Genomic DNA, 17740 nt, shown 5'->3' on the forward strand with positions numbered 1-17740 from the left:
ATGGCCCAAAAGTCTTTTTAAGCCAAAAAAAATCTAAAGACATTTTTACTTGTCTTAACATTTTTTCCATGAGTAACACGAACAAACTGCTTGAACAGACCACCAGGACTTGAAACTGTATTTAGTTGGTAAACTGCTTGATAATTTCCATAACAAGAGTTGATAAATATGACAATATAGATTGCTAATGAAGATTACATCGAAACCAACTTACCCTTTTCGTATTGGGGAGATTGAACTCAAAATGTGCAAATTCCCCTCAAACAGATCATGCATCACAACCATACCTATCATTAAGGGTTAAAGGGTTACTACATATTCCCAATAAATCGTGAAAACTAACGAACTACAGTAAACGAACTCTTCCCCTAACCCTGACCTGTCCATCAAGCTTCATTTCAAGCCCCAAGTCCACTTATCGTCTGTCCTTTTTGCTTTTCAATGGAAATCAAACACGTGCTTTGCCTGATGCTTTAACAACGATTCTGTTGATTCATCGCCTCCCTTGGAAGGTGGACGCGAATAAATTCGTCCTCTAAAGTGACCCTGAACACATCTGTCATGGTTGCCTCCGTGATTCATTTTTGTCTCATCGCTCGAACAGCATGAACCATTCGACTGGCAGGCAAACTCAAACCCGTTTCCTGCCCTCAAACTGTGTCTCGTCATCCTTCGAGGCTGATTTAAGAATATCATCGAGACTGCACCAGGATCGATCAAATTATCAAAGGCCTGAGAATGGATATTGCAATAATCGGATCGGAGGGGAAGTTTCAAGCTTGCTCTGAGCGTTCAGTAAACAAGGAAGTATGAATGGAAGACGAGAAAAAAAGTACACATATCCGAGGTACACGAAGTAATACACTTCCTTGATCCCACCAACACCTGTTGCCGGAATCGGCACAAAGACGAATCATTAGAGAACGACGGGGCATTTGTAACACCCACATTGCTGAAAAGAAACTACGATTTTCGGTTTGAAGTTCAGGGCTTAGCTAGAACAATTAGCAAGATGGCCAGTTCTATGGCCAAATGATCATTATCACTTGGTCAAAGATGAATCGGCTCAATTGAAGGAGAGGCATTTACTGAATTGTTGCTTGGTTCCCAAGATCTGAAATGTATTGAGTGATCAAATGACCAAGTGGCCAAGGCCATTCTTGAAAACATTTCGAGGTTGGTATTAAACTTCATAACATGAACTAGACTTTTTAACTGTATTTTGAACAAAGGTAAGGATATATTTCAAAGTAGTTTCTTCAGGCTTTTAAAACAATTGATCTCTATTTTTTGGATTCATTTGTCTGATCTTTGCTTGTTTTAGTAATGCCTTGTTTTCGAGAGTAGAATTTGCAGTCCGATCGTGACTGACAATAAGTGAAGTTTTTTTCGTCAGAGCACACAGGAAATTGACGCCCATAAATAGCATTGGGCATGATTGCGTCCCCAGTTGGCAAGTGGGTGAAGTTCATTGAAAGAAATTAGTCTCACAATCAATCAGTTGCTTTAGAATAGTTGACGGGTGCACATCGCTTTCCTTTCAGAGGCTCCTCTGTTGGTTCATTTCGCAACACATTGTATGAAATCTAATTCATAAACGTTATGTTAAAGAAAGTGCATAGACTGTATTGTGCAAGGATCAAGTTCGATCAATAGAAATTAACAAAGTAGGATCCCGAAGAATCCATACTCTAGAGCTCTACCACGAACATCTAGAAATATGGACTATGAGTGGAGCGGGCTTCTTTCCAGCCAAATCGACTTGCTCTTGGTCAGGACAGCTCTGGACCACTTTTCGAAAAATAATAAGAAAATGAGGACCTTGGTTTTCCTCAATTAAAGGCAAGTCATTTTATCTAATTTTCTGTTCAATGGTTCGTTCAAAGTTCTTTTGCCGAAAGCTTGTGCAATTGACTGCCAATTGGCCCAGAATTCAAAATTTATCTGTTCATCACTACATAACTTTGACCACATCTTCTCACTACCCCAAGCATAGTTTTGGGCCCAAATTTGTCCAGGTTCGTATATTTGACAAGATCTTGTGACCCTATTAAGTGCTAATTTTGAATGAAGTGAATGGTTCAGGCGATACGGTTTTTTCGCTTCCCTTGTCAGTCCACAACTCAAGAAGTCCGTGACTCTACCTTGCTCAAGCGGAGTGGAACAAACTAGATTGATATATAAAATTTGAATATGTGCATAAAACTATGTACTTTGCTGACGAAATTGCTGCGCCTTTGAGTAATCCATACTTACGTTCGTTTTATTTAGTTGATTTGTATTTCGGATCTTAGAGCACGTCACACCATTTACGACTAAAATGGTCACCCTAGGCCATCAACAGGAATCCAGTGAGAAAACATGTCGGTGCTTGCTTAATGTCTAGGCAAAACTGAAAAGACGATTTGAAGTAGTGTTATGTCTTGATTATTGTCTTTTTCCACGAAGGATGGACGGTAGTGGTCTTGCAAATTTCTTGCAAAACCCAGAAAAAAACGGTGTTTTGGGTGAGAAAGGGTCGATTTTGGCAAACCGCTATTCGTTTCTACTCTGGCAATTTTGAGCAGGCTGACGGTGTTACCGCGTGCATCGAAGATAAAAAGTTTTCAGGGTAAGTGGGGGTTGATAAGTTGTAATATTTTTCAAAAGAGTCCAAATTTCAAAATGTGTGTTGCTTATTTTTCTTTGATTCGCTGAATAGAGCCTCTTCTGCACCAATAATTATTGATCATCCATCCTCTCTGCCTTTTCTATTCAATCTAAGTTTGCAATTCGGAGAATTACAAGACCTCTGGCGGATGTCTGCATAAAAAGATTTTTTTAAATTAAAGTTTATTGCTATGCGACAATGACAAGAGCATCTACAGCTAGTAGGAGTAGTAGCTTTGGCACATATCAAGAACAAAAGTAAGTGGCCTTTGCTTTCTTGAATGCCAACCAAGGAAGTGTTTCAAACCAGCCCCTAGATGTCAGAACGTGCTCAAGAGTTGGTTTGTTCCAGATCCCCAAAATAACAAGGGAGGAGGAAAATAAAGAAAGCCCTACGTGAATGGTAAGCAGATCTCCTTTAAAGGACTCTCTCGCTCACGTCAACTGCGCATCATAAGCATTTGAGGAACTCTTGGAAAACGTTGTGCAATCCCCAAATCAAAGAGAAGACTCGGTTCTAGACCGTCAATCGAAGCCCCTCAAGTGTCCAGAGGTCGACAGTTGTCTTTTTACATCATACCTCGATAGTGTGTACTACAAAGTTTGGTCATGTTCCGCGGGGACGTTCCACTTCCCACTCCCGAGCAATTGAACAATCCCAGAGCCAAGACCAATCCGGAGATTGGATCTCCAGCTCTTAAAGCTAAGATCCTTTTGTTTGAACGCCAACACGATGAGGGAGAAGGTGAGTTTCATCTTGATTAGCCTTATCCTGTAGCTTATTCATCCTCACTTTCTCTCTACTATCCTGGCTTTGTCGTCGGATCGCTGAACGAATTGAATGCATCCCGAATCTGATTGTTACGGGCACTTATCTTAAGAGAGAAATTTGAGAATCTCTTTTCTTCTTAAAATGTGCGCTTTGTTCCCTTCGTATGGCATTACCTGATTTGATTTAAGGAAGAGCCCCCTCCTGCCAATTATTATACGATGTGACGACGAGAATTGCTTGAGTAATTTGGGAAGAAGCACTTCAGAATCTTGGGAAGGATTCTCAAGACTCGACAAGGGAGATGGTTAGCAATGATCATAATCCCTCATGTTGAGTTTTCCTTGAACAAATTCCCAAGCTTCTCGGCACAGTTTGCCTCCGATTTGTCAAGTCAACAAATGATTGCCATGGCTTCAAAATAGGCCAATGTCAAGTAGTTTGTCTTCTTGTTCGACAAGCTGTGAAAAGTGCAGTGCTTATTTCTTTTTTTCCTTTTATTTTTTTTTACGACGAGTTTACTCTAGATAGAACTTTCAAAGGTTGAGGTTTTCCCACTGGTTGGGTTAAGAACAAAGAATATGGCTGGGAATTATAACCAGACCTTTGAGCAATTTCTTTGTTTGCTAAACAAAGGAAGTAAGAGGCATTTTAATTAAGTCTATATACGACTCAAATATGCCGAAACTTCATCTCTTAGGAATTTGGATGGCGTTGAATAATCACTTGAATAATTTAACTTCGGCAATATGCAGTGTAAGTGGAATGTTTAGCTTAAAAGGCATATGTCGCTAAATTGGAGAGATGTTGCCATTGGCATGACTTGCAATATCACCACAGGATGAGATGAATCACAGCCAAGAAAAATGGCCACACACAACGTCAACCGACATCGACACGGTTTTACGCTAAGAGTTCTCTAAACGATCGCATTGCTATCACTCCTAGGAAAGCTTATTGTGGCTAGTTTATCTGATTACTTTTCAAATTTGTGCGGAATATTTTGAATTATTTCGACCGATTGGTTCAATTTTTTGTTTTCAGTTTCATCAAAGGTGTTCAATTTTTGATTTCAGCTTCTTCAAAGTAGTTCAATTTTTGTCTTCAGTTTGATCATAACAGTTCAATTTTTGTTTTCAGTTTCATCAAAGTAGTTCAATTTTTGTTTTCAGTTTCATCAAAGAAGTTGTAGTAGTTTTGATGAAACTGAAAACAAAAACTGAACCAATCGGTCGAAATAATTCCAAATATGCCGCCCAAATTTAAAAAGTAATCAGATAAGCTAACCAAATTAACCTCTTGTAAGAGGAAAAATAAGACGTCTGTTCGAAAGTTCTTAGCGCAAAACCATGTCGTATTTCAAGATCATTGATAGAAATAATCGTTTATACAATAAGTGTTTTAAGCGCTTCAACTTTGGCGCATCCTCCTTATTTTTATCAATAGAGCCCCCCTTGTTATGTTCTTGGCTTGAACAAGAAAGTGAATGTTGTGAATGACTTTCCAACGTAAATGCATCTCGCTAAGTTTTGTGCGCAATGCAAGTGCATCCTTGGGCTGCTCTCCATCAACAAATATGTTGTCATTGGTCCAACATTTTTCTTGTAGAAAACGGCAGAATGATGAGGCACTAACGTTCGATTGAAAGACAAGTCTCTTGTTGAAGGTTTCGCACTTGCCATTTGTATCTGACGCTACTTAGGATTGATTAGCCTGACTCCATCCATTCTACCTGAGGTAAAAAAAAATCCGTTACAAAGCTGGATGTCCAACCAATCCCTCCCTCCCTTCCTTCCTTCCTTCCTTCTCTAAACGTCCATTGACAAACCGTGAAAATTGAAGAAAAAAACAACGGAAGTTGACCATGTTCGTAGAGCTCCAGTCTAAAAACATCATTGTACATCACTTCATGGGCCTGACATTTGGATCCGGCCTCTTGAAATTTGGATACAGGAAGTGCATTGGATATCTCGACTCATATGGCTGATGTTGGTCCATGTTAGAGGAGAATGCAGTCATCATTTGATCATGCATGATGCAGCTTTTCGGAAGATGATGGTATGACGTGAACTTCTCCACCTTTTGTTACGGATCGAAATGAATTTGCTCCCGAATCCATCCTGATTGTGCAGTTTTGGCACTTGTCACGTTCTGCAAAGAGTCGATCTTCAAGGAATTTTCCCCTCAATCCCAGTGGATGATGATGATGATGATGATGATGATGATGATCATAATAATGATGATGATGATGATTGTGATGCCAACCCTGATCAGTGATCGTGCTGAAAATGTCAAGGAAGTTAAAAAGAGAGTCAGGGTATTGTTAAGGGGGAAGGAGGATTTTCCTCAAGTTCAGTTCAAGGCAAGGCGGAACAATATTTGCTTTTGACACCACCAAAAATCCCAAGCTTGTTCACTTTCCATCCTGGAGGCCACATCCTAGGCGAATCTCTGTTGGTAGGTAGTTGAGCTCGTGAGGCAATATTTACTTCTGTGTTTATGTCTTTTGGTCAAAAGAAGCGAGAGATTGACTGACATTTACAGCTCGTTCTAACACAAAGTCGACAATTTTGGCCATGTAAGTCATGCTTTAATTGCAAGTGTTCCAAAAAGGATGACTCCAGCGAGATCGCAAGTACGCTTTACAATGGAATCTTTTCAAAACCATCGCATTTACTTTCGGGTACTGATCTACTTAAAATCAAAATAGAACCTCATACCTTTGTGGCCACCCACTCTCCATTTGGAACATGGTTGGCATAAATTCAACTTCGTTTTGGCTTTGGCAACAAACTCCAAGATGCGAATATGCTCGTGTTCAACATTAGTCTACTATGTAGGAATAGGCGGCACCGAGAAAAATGATTGAGGTTGTAATCAAACGCTAAAATCTTCCAATGAAAAGTCAAGGATTTTCAGGCCTTCTTCGATTAGTTTGGAAACAATCACACCGACTCCACTTCAAAGCTGGAAGTTAACAATGGATCATTTTGCCCAAATGGACGTCTGATCTTAATGATTTAAATTAATGCAAAGCTTAACATGCGATTGAAACTAAAGTTTGAGTGACTTGATAATTTGCTTTGAACCGAAACGTTCATGGACTTTGTAGCGTGTACCACGATACCACGTTTGTGCTTTAGTCTAAAGATAGATCCTTCCCCTTACGCTTGTGACAAATGTTTCTTATTCTTTTTCTTGCCCCTGAATTACAAATACCTTAGCCTAATCATTTTGATCCAATACAATCAAATGAAAGCTTCAACTCTTGACACTTGAATTATGTGAATCATTCACTATCTGACTTTCGTATCTTACGATAATCTGCTCAAAAATTTACAATTCTTTCCAATGATTATTGGATGAATATGGGAAGGATGTATGTGACGCTAAAATCAATTACTATTACTTCCCAGATTTAGTTTTATTCAAAAAATACTTTCCCCGCTAATGCTTTAACGTTGGTTAAAAAATGTTTTAGGTCTATCGGCTTGGTGAAGTAAAAAATTGAATAAATCTTATCTCTATGTAGGTGCCATGATTTTTTATTCTTGTTTTCCACTCATGTTACCACAGGTATTTTCCTTCTTGATTTAATAGTAGCTAAGTTAAGCGCGAGACAAATTTAAGTCATGCAACAGATAAAAGAAAAAATACACATATCCGCTCTAAAATTAGTTCGCAGGCTCTTAATCTTTTCACTACTTGTACCTCCGTACTTAAAACGTCCTTGGTTGAATTGAAGAGAGCGAGGATAGGATGACTGAATGAATGTGTTATTCACGTTCTCCGTTTGAAGTGGTGAAATTCAAAACATGGAGGCTCAATCTTGAAATGACTACGCCTCAACTGGCCTGAATGAACCTTCTTTCTTGGGTGCAGCGAAACGTCCTTCATTCATCCAAGAGCACAGGAGCCTTGAGCTGGTTGGAAACCTGTCTTGCACGTAATTTGCAGTCCATACTTTGTGTGCATCCACCTTTAGATAGGAATAAAACACTCATGAAGCGGGGGAGGCCATTGCTTGGGTTAGAGAGGTCATAAAAAAAGTTCTTATCTACCTTTGAGAGCTCATTTCGTCACAACTGTTCCTCCACATTGATGCACATTGCGAGCTTTTTGGTCGGAAATAAAACCAGGGCTCCGTTATCTTGGCCTGAGATTTCTTCAATCTTAGTGGGGCACGATACAGTATTGCTCAACAAGAGGTGGCTGGCTGTTTTGGAGATAATCATTGGCCTGCTTTGGAGTGGATTCTCTTCCGTTCATTTAATTTCATTTTCTCCATTAGGACGGAAAGCGGTTTGCGACTGATTAAACTACCATTAAGAACCGGATTAGCGGTATTGCTATAGTATTTTTTTTTGAGTGGTGACTAGTAGGCATGGGAGCTGCGATCAATTAAATCCATTCCCATCCCAAGATTAATTGCTTTTGTTCTTTCCTCCTACTTTTAAGACAAAGTATTTCTTTGCGACAATTTGCACTCATTAAACTGAAACTCTTGAAACTAGGTCAAGGTGCCTAATGAGTGTTGGCTTGTGATGGATTTGGATGAAGTACTACTATCTTAAATAATTGTAGAAAAAGCCGGCTAAATATCCTTCGTATTGATCATTGCTGTTTCGAAGCTGGAACTAAATGTCCAAGTTTCACTTTTGGTTTTCAAGATTGAGTAGGTTTTTTTAATATCCATATATCCAAGTAATTTTATCTAAGGTAATTTAAGGTCTAACATTTGAATGTAATACTCATTGTAAGTGATGCTTTTCAAGCGCATGGTCACAATCTAGCTTTTCGACTTCTCCGTGTAGTTTCGTTGCTTTTATGTTAGCATTGCTCTTTTATTTACCATGGTTAGTGTCTGCCATAATATTGCTGAAAACATGGATTACTTCTTCCGTCGATAGGTTAAGGTTTACAATGTGCTTAGTCATTTTGATTTGGGCAAAGGATCTTGATAAGCGGTTTTTTTCCGTCTTGCCAGTCAAAAGCTCCCCATTTGTTGACAAAATACGTAGGATAAGCGAAAGTCAAAGCAAGAACACAGAAAATGTTTTTGTTTGAGGTGGTTTTGGGTGGTGGGAGGATACTAAAACCAGAAGTTGGTTAGCTACTAATTAAAAATGAATTGTTGGCAGTTTCTTAAAAAAAAACAGGTAAGATCAAGTGATGTTGCACTTGTCCTTCATGCTCTGAAGGCCATCTGTATTATCATTACCCTGTAATTAAATGATTGGAATGTTTGTAATTGCAACGCAAGTTGCTAAAATCTATCTTCAGATCAAAACTAAACATCTATGGTTTGTAATCGGCCATTGAGGAACGATGCAACATTTCACCGCGTTATGCCCTTCAAGTCAAACGAACCAACAAACGTAAACTTCTTCCTCATTTTCCCTCCTACTCGTCAAACCAAATACTACCAACGCAAATAATGACCGGCCATAATGGTAATAATTTAATTTCGCCCCGTCGTTGTCGATCATATCCTGCGGTCCCACCACTTGGTTGGTGTTACTTTGCATGACGTGCAAACATCTCAAGATTCACACACCCACTTACAGTACTGAACATTTACTGCATGTTGATGAATCATTTCCTTATTCGTCAGCGAAATCATTTCCGACTCCAATTCCATATCCGAGATTCTTACGTGTGTGGCCAAAATTCGGTCAATGGTCAGTTGGAATTTGTGTGAAATGTGAAGAATGAAGTAAGGTTGAAGATAAACTGTTGTTGGTTTTCGCACCAAGCGACCTTGTCGAAGACGCCGAAAAGCTGAGAAATTGATTGATTACCATCACGAACGTCAGAAGTTGTACTAATGCAAGACCAGATACAAATATAGAAATATAGATCAAAAGCCGAGTACGACTTTAAGCTCGGTTAATGATCTTGGGCGCAATTGTCTTTCCGTGAATGACCAAGGACAAATTAGGCAAAACAAAAGTTGATATGCAGTTATGCAGTGTGTAGGTTCAAGTAGTAGAATTGGAACTTTTTTCTGCCCTAAGAAAGTGTTTTTGAAATTTCCGTTTGCTAGATAAAATGGTAAAATGAGCACATTTGACTCGAGCAATTTTCGATCTGTAATAAGCCAATAATGAATTGGCTTTGGGCATATCATTTTACCAAGTACTTGATTTTACATATTAGTCAAAGTTCCAATTGATGCGATCGTGTAAAGAGACATAGTCCTTGCTCTGTCTTGCCCTATTAGGCCAAATGTTCTTATAATGACTATATTTGTCGTGACACACAAATAGCTTTTCTGATTTTTGATTGAAATGAATCGCCCACTTTAGTATAGAAGATCCCAGATCCTCTATCCTCCCTCAACGGATAGTGTCTTTCATTCGATGTAAAGAGTCTCTCAATGTGAACAAAACTGTAAACCATGTATTGTTGGAACTCGTTTCTTGGATCCATAGCAGACAGGATCTTTTGACGACGACATCCCATTTTCAATGTTGAAAAGAACAACATTTGTCAATAAAGATCTGTCTCGGCTCAATTGAAAGAGCTCAAAATGAGGACAAACAAAGACGTCTCTGTGATCCGAAACAGAACCGGAACACAATTCACAAACAGACATCTCATTAGAACTTGCTCCCCTCTGGATGGATGATCCATTCCATCCAAACAAGCCTTTTAAATCGGTAAATCCCCTGAAAGCCGTCTCCCCTCAAGAAAACCGACGGCAATGTTTACGTTCCTCACAGGTTCTTCACCGGAATCCACTTGAACGCCGAGTTGGGCTTCTATCTTGACTAGAACCGAGAACGTCGTGCATCTTGGTAGCTTTAGCAGTGAGGAGCGAATCGAGTGAATCGTTTGGCGCAAGAGTCGAACGGAGTTCGTAGCTAGGCCACGATGGACCTGAAATGGAAGAGATCGGAATGGACCGGTAGTTGGTAGAAAACCGTTGAGAAGGTAGCTTGTGTGAGATTGAAGCTAGCTTAGAGCTTGGAAGAAGCTTGAAGACGAATGAACACGACCAAGTTAACAACAACTGGGGCTTTTTTGATTTGACTTTCCCTCAATTCGCTAGAAGTGCAAAGGCGACGTAACAAAAGAGCTGGGCCAAAGCAACCAACAACTCCAACGTTGTCCATTGGTTTTGGCAACTGTTGTTAGAAGTGGTCGAGTTGTTGCTGCTGACCAGTTTTAGGCGGAATTATCATGTGATATAACAGTGAGTGACTGAATGGGACGAGTGAAGTGATTCTTCGAACGACGATTCGGAGCAACAACAACAGTTACAAATAACCATGTTGCGGGCATCTCTACTACAAGGTAGGAGATTTTTTCTCAAACCTGAATTGCGATGTGTTTTTTTCCATCACATTAAAGTCAGCTGATTTAATGCAACGGCCAATGTGTTGAAATGTAACAAAAAAAAACTATGATCGCTTTTTTTGAAACTTGTCATGCCGATTACGCGGCATAAAAGATTGGAATTGAACAGTTGAATCCATTTCAAGCTAATTATGACATTGACACGTTGACGCCATTGGCCAACTTGCATCAGACTCTGACCACAAGTCTGAACTGAACTTTCTACGGTGGCTTTGCATACAGTACGCATGCAGGATACGTGCTGGATGAACCATGGACATCTACCATACTACATCTATACTTACATGGGAGCAAACCGAAGTCGTCGAATACGATTCGAGGGACCGTTCTACCATTCATTCGTGTGTATTTTTTCTTCTTCAATTTTGCCTTGAGGCCTCCATCAAATCAATGAGAATGAGACTCCCGCGACGGCAAATTCTAGATTCAAAGATTTTGGTTGACATTAAGACCTTGCTTCCGGAGAGAAAGTCACTTGACATTGGCGTCGACCTGAAATAAGAAATCCTAGCTACATGCAGCCAAGCGAGCCCCTTTTTTGGCTTCATGCAATGTATATTTGTGTCTGTGAATCGAGTGATGCAAGAAGAGCTAATTCATGTAGAGGTACACTACTACTACTACTACTACTATATAGACATGTAATAGTACCGGGAGTTCCAATCCTCCATTGGTTTCGCCCAGTTCCCGAAAAAATCATCGTGAACAAAGTTGTGAGTTGGGATTCACTTCATTGAGAAAGTCCCATGATGTGCAAAAGTGTGAGGCAAAGAAAGGGTTGTCTGAGTGATCACTGATTTTTGCGACCAATTTCAGGCCTGATAATTTCCCCGAGACCATTCGCATGTAGGGCTGATTGATGGATGTGTTCAAGTTTCTAAGCAAATATCTCTGGCACACTCCATTCAACATGGTTTTGACCTATGGACTTTGCTCAGAGTACTTTTTCAAAGGGAACGAATCGATCGCATTCATTGAGAAGGACGTGACTGTCACGAGTTTCAGGAGTCCCCAAGAGCATTGAGAACGAGAATGAATCTCACCAAACCCTTGTTCAGACGAAAGGTCTAGATCTAATTCGTATGGATGTCGATGTCGTAGTCATAGCTTAAACCAGGCAGACATGGAACGACGTTCATTGTCCTTTCAGTCTCAATCAAGCATCCGTAACGTAAGGTGAGAGGGCAAATCCCAAGAAGAGGAATGTTTCCACGAAAATACGTACACACAATACTGACTAATCATGTCACTTCATTCAGAGAGTCGAGAGCGGGATCAGCTGATTATTTTGCGATAATAAAGTGCCGAATAAGGGCAGGAACTTCAGGAGCGGGCCGCCGAGGGAGCGTTTTGTGTAGGGTTCAAATGTTTTGTAGGAGGTTAAAACATTAAAACACACAATCGTCCGTGGGGTCGTGGTGTAAGCAAGTACGCACAACGTACCTCAGCGTATGGATCGGGTTTCAAGCTGACACAGAAACAGCAGAGCTCCTCAAAAATTGATTGGCGTCCAAGGCCTGTCTTTTGCTTGGAAGAGAGATAACACGGATCCAGAGTGGCGAGATCCAAGTTTGAGTGAACAACGTAACCATGGAAGGAGTTCAAAGTAAGATCATCAAGATTAACTCTTGGATTGGTGACCATTTAGTGAGAAGAATGTGACAGAAGAATGTACAAAATAACGTACCCCACGTTAGTTAGGTTCGACCTAGAGCGAAGTGACGAACGGAAAAGGACCCCTCTGTCTTCGGTAACTCCAGAAAAGAATCGCATGGAGGGATTTTGAAACTTTTTATGCGCTAGTCTTGGAGACTGCGGTAGACCTTTAAGCCGTAAAACATTGAGCCGAAGGAAGTTTTACGATTCTTTCATGTGACAATAATTACTTAATGTTTGATCGTGGGTTCTGTGTCCCTGGTTCCCTTAGGCGCTTTAAAGAGTTTGCAAATTGCCACTAGTAAATTATTGGAGGGAAATTATCTTTGTCGAGTAGGTGCAAAACTGTTTTATGTGCTTACTTATGGGTAGGAAATGTTCTCGGGAATCCCTGACTGAGCTCTCTCACTGAAGGATGGTTTTGAATCATCGCCAGATTTTAAGCCAAGAAAAGCAATGGGTTTGAAGAACTGGAATTGATTTCAAATACCGATTAATTACACCCGAAAAGCGACCAGTTCTTAAATCTGATCCATTTAAGGGAAATCCTTATCAAGCAAACAGCAATATTGACCAGGGAAAAAAATCAAATAGCGGCTAAAAAGTCATTTACTTGACATGATCGATATACGCGTATCTTTGAAGTATGAGGCACCACGAATCTAATCAATCGCTTTTATTATTGACATGTTTCGCATTTGCAAACAACCTGAGCGAGGAGCAGGTCGTACCAAAAAATGAAGCACTCGTTTTATCAAGTTTTGTTGAATAATTCTCAAAAAGTACTTACCATTTACCCACACCACACGTTTTCTGCAATTCTTATTCACATAAGTGAACGTTTCTGCATCATGCCAATCATAAAAGTGTACAGGGTTGTTCATATATTTGGTCCGACCTCGGTGAGACTTACTTTGAAAAATAAATTAAAGTTGTATGCCTGGCCTAAGACACCAAATTGATATGCTTAGCCAGAGAAACCGTGGTAGAATCGGTGATTTTTGTAACAATTGTTTTTTTAAAACTCAGCATAATTTGAAATATCCCATATTTGATATGAAAAAACATAAAACGAGGAATTTAAACTAAGAGAAAAATGGTTTTCGCCCATCTTAAGTTGGATGCTAAATTTGAGATCATGTTTTAGCTCAAATGAAGCAAAAAAGTGTATATATTTTTAAACATTAAGTAAAATTTCAAAGTGTGAAGTTTAAATAGCACGTTAGATCGATCTTGTCCAAAAAATGCTAGACATCCCTGTGACGATACTACTAATGTCTTGTTTGAATATTGTTGTGCACTTGAACACGCACCCACGGCTAAGGAAGTGAGATTCATTGCCTATTTTAGGGGAAAATCCAAATGTTTGTGTTTTGGTTGAGATTGTGAAAGTGCAACTGTTTTTCGACCACCTTTTCAAAATGGACTTGGACTGGCAGTTTTCACTAAGTTCATTAATCACAAATTGTTATCATTCAAGTCGTTTTCCCTTCGCTCCCCATTGGCCTTTGTACGTACACGTATGAACATGTAGGCATCATCTCCCTCATGCTCACGCTAAAACCTCAACTTCTGCTAGAGAAATCAAAATTACAAGCCCATCAACTGAAGCATAAAGCATACCTACATACAATGCGTGTAAGATCCCTCCATTCACGATCTTTGGGCCCATACTGGTTATAATACTGTGTGATCAAACTCGAAAATACTCGCCAGACGAGACTGTCATGACAAAATCTGGATGCCATCAATGACGTAATCTTGTAAAATAGCCCATAGCATGGAATGATTCTCGTCTTTGTCTTTTGCAGATGCCATGGTGGCCGAATTCAGAGAGTCCCTGGCGATATCCAGGAACAAGTTCCCCTCCTCAGATTTGGTCAAGGTTCCCTCGGATCCGTCGCCTGAGTCGGGGAATCCCGGGGGTATGAGTCCCTTCAGTGAATCACCTCCACAGCATCACGAATTCGATCACGACGGTTTGGTTGTGCCCAAGAAGATCTACAATCCATGCAAAGAATCAAAGAATGTCAGAAATCTGAACAAAGAGATTAAATGGAATGCCAAAGCGTAAGTTGCCAGGAATTACATAAGCCTCCGTACTTTGAGCATGTCGCAACAACCCCCTTGTAAGGCCAAAATAGAGCTTGACTGAGCACTCCAAATGCCAAATCTTGGTCGTTGGTAGGAGGAAACTTGTCGAAGATCTACGACCACGACGAGTTGAGACATTCACTGAAACTGATACTGAACTCCAGATGTTGGCGTCCCGGTCTTGGGAGTATCAGACTCCTTAGTTCTTGCAGTTTGTGCACGCTCACTGCCGAGGTACAATTGATAGGTCATGGAATCAAGTACAACCCCTCATGCATCTCTCCTGGATATTCCATTAATCATGGAACACCTTTAATGGTGGCTAATTAGCCTGCCAAACTAGGCGATGTTGAGACATCAGGAAGTTTTTCCACCAAACAGTACAGATTAAGCAATCCGTTCAAGCCTAATCGGTGTTGGAGGAGAGTGAAAGTAAAATGTTCAAAATCACAAGTCTGGTAAAACCCATTCATTTTGGCTTCAAAAGACGTTGAAGAATGCATATGCTTTACCGAAAACCTAAAATCACATGACACGGCTATTTAGCTATCAAAATTCTTTCAATTGGGGCTTTTAGCACTAAAGAACTCATTTTTCTGCCATTGCTTCTATTTATTTTGTCTTTAAGTTTGACTTTTGGGATACGTGATAAAACTTGATTTTTCAAAATCCTTTAAGGCATTTCATTTTAGAACAGCTCCGCTTCAGGCTCTGACGAAACATTGATATTTTGGAATAGCATTTTAATTTTAGGAGGGAAGGATCGAGGTTGGGAAAGGAAATGAAACAAGATCGCTCAATTACGATCTTTTTTATTTTATTTTAGCGTTTCAGGTGATTTGTTCATGCTTTTTTCTTCCTTCCCTCACCTTCCGACTTGTGAATTTGATGCATGTTTTTCTCACCAATTTAAGGTGATTCGAAGTCAAATTGATATCCTCCACAACGGGATCTATCTGGTTCCCAAACCTTTTTTGTCTTGGCATCAATTTATTTTATTCACTAGTCCATAGAGCTTTGATTTATTTCATGACTGCTTTAGCACATCAACACACTCAAATGACTCTATATTCGCCAAACTATTTGGCAACCCTCGTTACTTGTGGGATCGTTTTTCTCGACGTCGATCGCACGATTACTTCCCATCTCGATATGTGATATTCGATTATAATGTTTCCAGTGGTGTGAATGTTCTTGGAACCAAGTCTGAATTGGAGAAGGTCATGGAGAAGCGAAATCGTCAAAGGGTGGAAATCGAGAAGAAATCCGAGATCCAAGCCACCAAAACGGACTTCCAAAAGGTGCTCGAGGAGCGAGCCAAGAAAATTGAAGATGTAAGTCCCAAGCAATGCTTAAAATGCCAGACATTTGGCATTTTAGTGGCATTCACCAGAGGTGTATCCTGTACTCTGAGCTCTTTGTACGTACGAGCGTATGTACGTACACGGGAAACTACCTGTAGATCTGGAATGGCAACCATGATTGTCAGCAGTAACAATTTAGGGACTTGCCTTGATCCGCGTCATTTTTCCACTCGATTGGAAGACAGACAATTAAAAACTAATTTCGGACACTTCGAACGGAAGATTCGCCGGAAGCCGTGCTTAAAAAAACTTTAAAGCATCCCCTCCCCCCCTATAAAAGAGCAAATGTAACAAATCGTTGTGTGTTTGATCGGCTTGTTTTGTGTTGACATTGATATCATAAGGCATTACCAAAAGGAAGTTCCACAAACGACTCCAAATCAAAACTTTGTCTTTTTTCGCAATTTGATCATGATTAGTACAGTTCGTTTAAGATACAGAACATGACGTGGCCACTACCAATTTTCAATGACCAATTAATTGAAATGTATCATGTTCATTTTAGCTCGAAAAGAAGCCGTCCGTTTCCACGGGACGCAATCTTCATCCAGGTTCGGATCCCGAGAGCGGCGACAGTGGCCATTGTAGTCCCGAGCCCGAATTCGTTCGCGTCCACGCCCATCTAAAGCACGCCTCGTCCCGGAGCCCCAGTAGCTCATCGACGAATCCCACCACCAAAACGATCTAGAATTGACTGACCAAGCCAGTGGCCATTATACCTATTTCAGCTAAATTTCTTGGACAGAAGAAATAGTCGACTTCTTCATTTGAGTCAGTCAGTCAGTCAGTCCGCTGTCATTCCGTCTGGCCTCCATCAAAAATATGTTTGTGTGTGTGTTCCTTTTATCTTTAAATTTTGGCCTTGTCGCAATGGCTTCTTCTTGATTTTGTGCGCAACCGAGCAAAAAGAAAGGGAGACGAAAGAATAGATATCAAAACGGCTGTTTGTGAGTCCGTGGTGAAAGTAATGAGCAAGTGAAGAAGCCAATGATCGCTCGAGCGAAATCGTATTATTCTTGCTATGATGATGAAGAATGCCATTTGTCGGTTCATCTACCCCCCAAAGTAAGCGCCATCTTCATCGATCCAATCATTCAAGTACATACTACATACTACTTCAATATGACGATGCTGATCCAAATCTCGGAGAAAAAAGGCTTTGATGGTGAGGGTTCGAAAGTGGGGGAAAATTCGTCTGGTCGAAGATTTTAGAATGAACGAAAATGTTAATCGATCACCAATATAAGAACACATTCTGTCGGAATTCTATTTTCAATAGTCTTGAAATATAACTCGCATTATTACGACACATGACCTGAAATGCGATACAAGGGCTTGTTTTGATTGGAACTTTAAAGCAGGCTGCCAATTTTTGGAAGCATCCTGCCTTTTAATGAGGAGAGGAGTAATTTTGCACACGGCGTTCGTGATTGGATTCACTTGCTAAGACATGCCAAACATTTACGAGGTATCAGTTTCAAGCTTGGACTTAATTCAAATCGCAATAGTCGTGCAAAAATAATACTCTAAAGGTCGGCGGACAATTAGCTGAATGTCGAATAACAAAATGAAAACTTTTCGAAACATTAGCATGGAAGTCTAGATTAGATCATTTTTCTACTTGTTTTGTCCCTTGGCCTTCTCCCAAGTTGAATCGGGGCTCAGTCCACTTCCTGCCCCGGATAGAGACTCGATGTGAAAACTGTAAGGCGATGCAGTGTTCGAAAAAAAAGCTCAATTTCAATTCAAAATCGAACTAGACCAAAATGTAAAAGATGATGATTGAAGCGACATAAAAAAGTGATTGCAATACGAATCATCATCCTTCTACGCCTTTCCATATTGG

General features: G+C 40.2%; 1 protein-coding gene and 2 long non-coding RNA genes across 5 annotated transcripts; 1 reads left to right on the forward strand and 2 right to left on the reverse strand.

Annotated features, from left to right (window-relative positions):
• The first annotated feature begins 2024 nt into the window (after positions 1–2024).
• On the forward strand, positions 2025–17208 carry LOC131877267 (uncharacterized). 3 transcript variants are annotated; one of them, XM_059222890.1, is made up of 5 exons: positions 2025–2611; positions 3002–3394; positions 14248–14506; positions 15711–15864; positions 16400–17208. In XM_059222890.1, exons 2-5 carry the CDS (start codon positions 3259–3261, stop codon positions 16580–16582), a joined length of 732 nt encoding a protein of 243 aa, XP_059078873.1. In that variant the 5' UTR covers positions 2025–2611; positions 3002–3258; the 3' UTR covers positions 16583–17208. The 3 variants fall into 3 exon arrangements, with proteins under 3 accessions (XP_059078873.1, XP_059078874.1, XP_059078875.1); XM_059222891.1 differs by lacking the exons at positions 2025–2611; positions 3002–3394 and adding an exon at positions 10320–10717; XM_059222892.1 differs by lacking the exons at positions 2025–2611; positions 3002–3394 and adding an exon at positions 12218–12386.
• Positions 5255–8083, reverse strand: LOC131877268 (uncharacterized). The gene is made up of 2 exons (XR_009372858.1): positions 6139–8083; positions 5255–5700 (listed from the first exon to the last, which is right to left on the reverse strand). It is a non-coding gene; the product is annotated as an uncharacterized LOC131877268 (long non-coding RNA).
• LOC131877269 (uncharacterized) lies at positions 9801–12109 on the reverse strand. Its single transcript, XR_009372859.1, has 2 exons — positions 11065–12109; positions 9801–10300 (listed from the first exon to the last, which is right to left on the reverse strand). It is a non-coding gene; the product is annotated as an uncharacterized LOC131877269 (long non-coding RNA).
• Positions 17209–17740: the final 532 nt, after the last annotated feature.

This window comes from Tigriopus californicus, chromosome 2 (assembly GCF_007210705.1).
Source record: "Tigriopus californicus strain San Diego chromosome 2, Tcal_SD_v2.1, whole genome shotgun sequence".
NCBI lineage: Eukaryota > Metazoa > Arthropoda > Copepoda > Harpacticoida > Harpacticidae > Tigriopus > Tigriopus californicus.

Coding starts and splice junctions, on each gene's coding strand:
- LOC131877267 (XM_059222890.1), top strand. CDS start 3,259: ATGTTCCGCGGGGACGTTCCACTTCCCACTCCCGAGCAATTGAACAAT. Junction 14,507..15,710: donor ATTAAATGGAATGCCAAAGC/GTAAGTTGCCAG, acceptor TAATGTTTCCAG/TGGTGTGAATGTTCTTGGAA. Junction 15,865..16,399: donor GAGCCAAGAAAATTGAAGAT/GTAAGTCCCAAG, acceptor TGTTCATTTTAG/CTCGAAAAGAAGCCGTCCGT.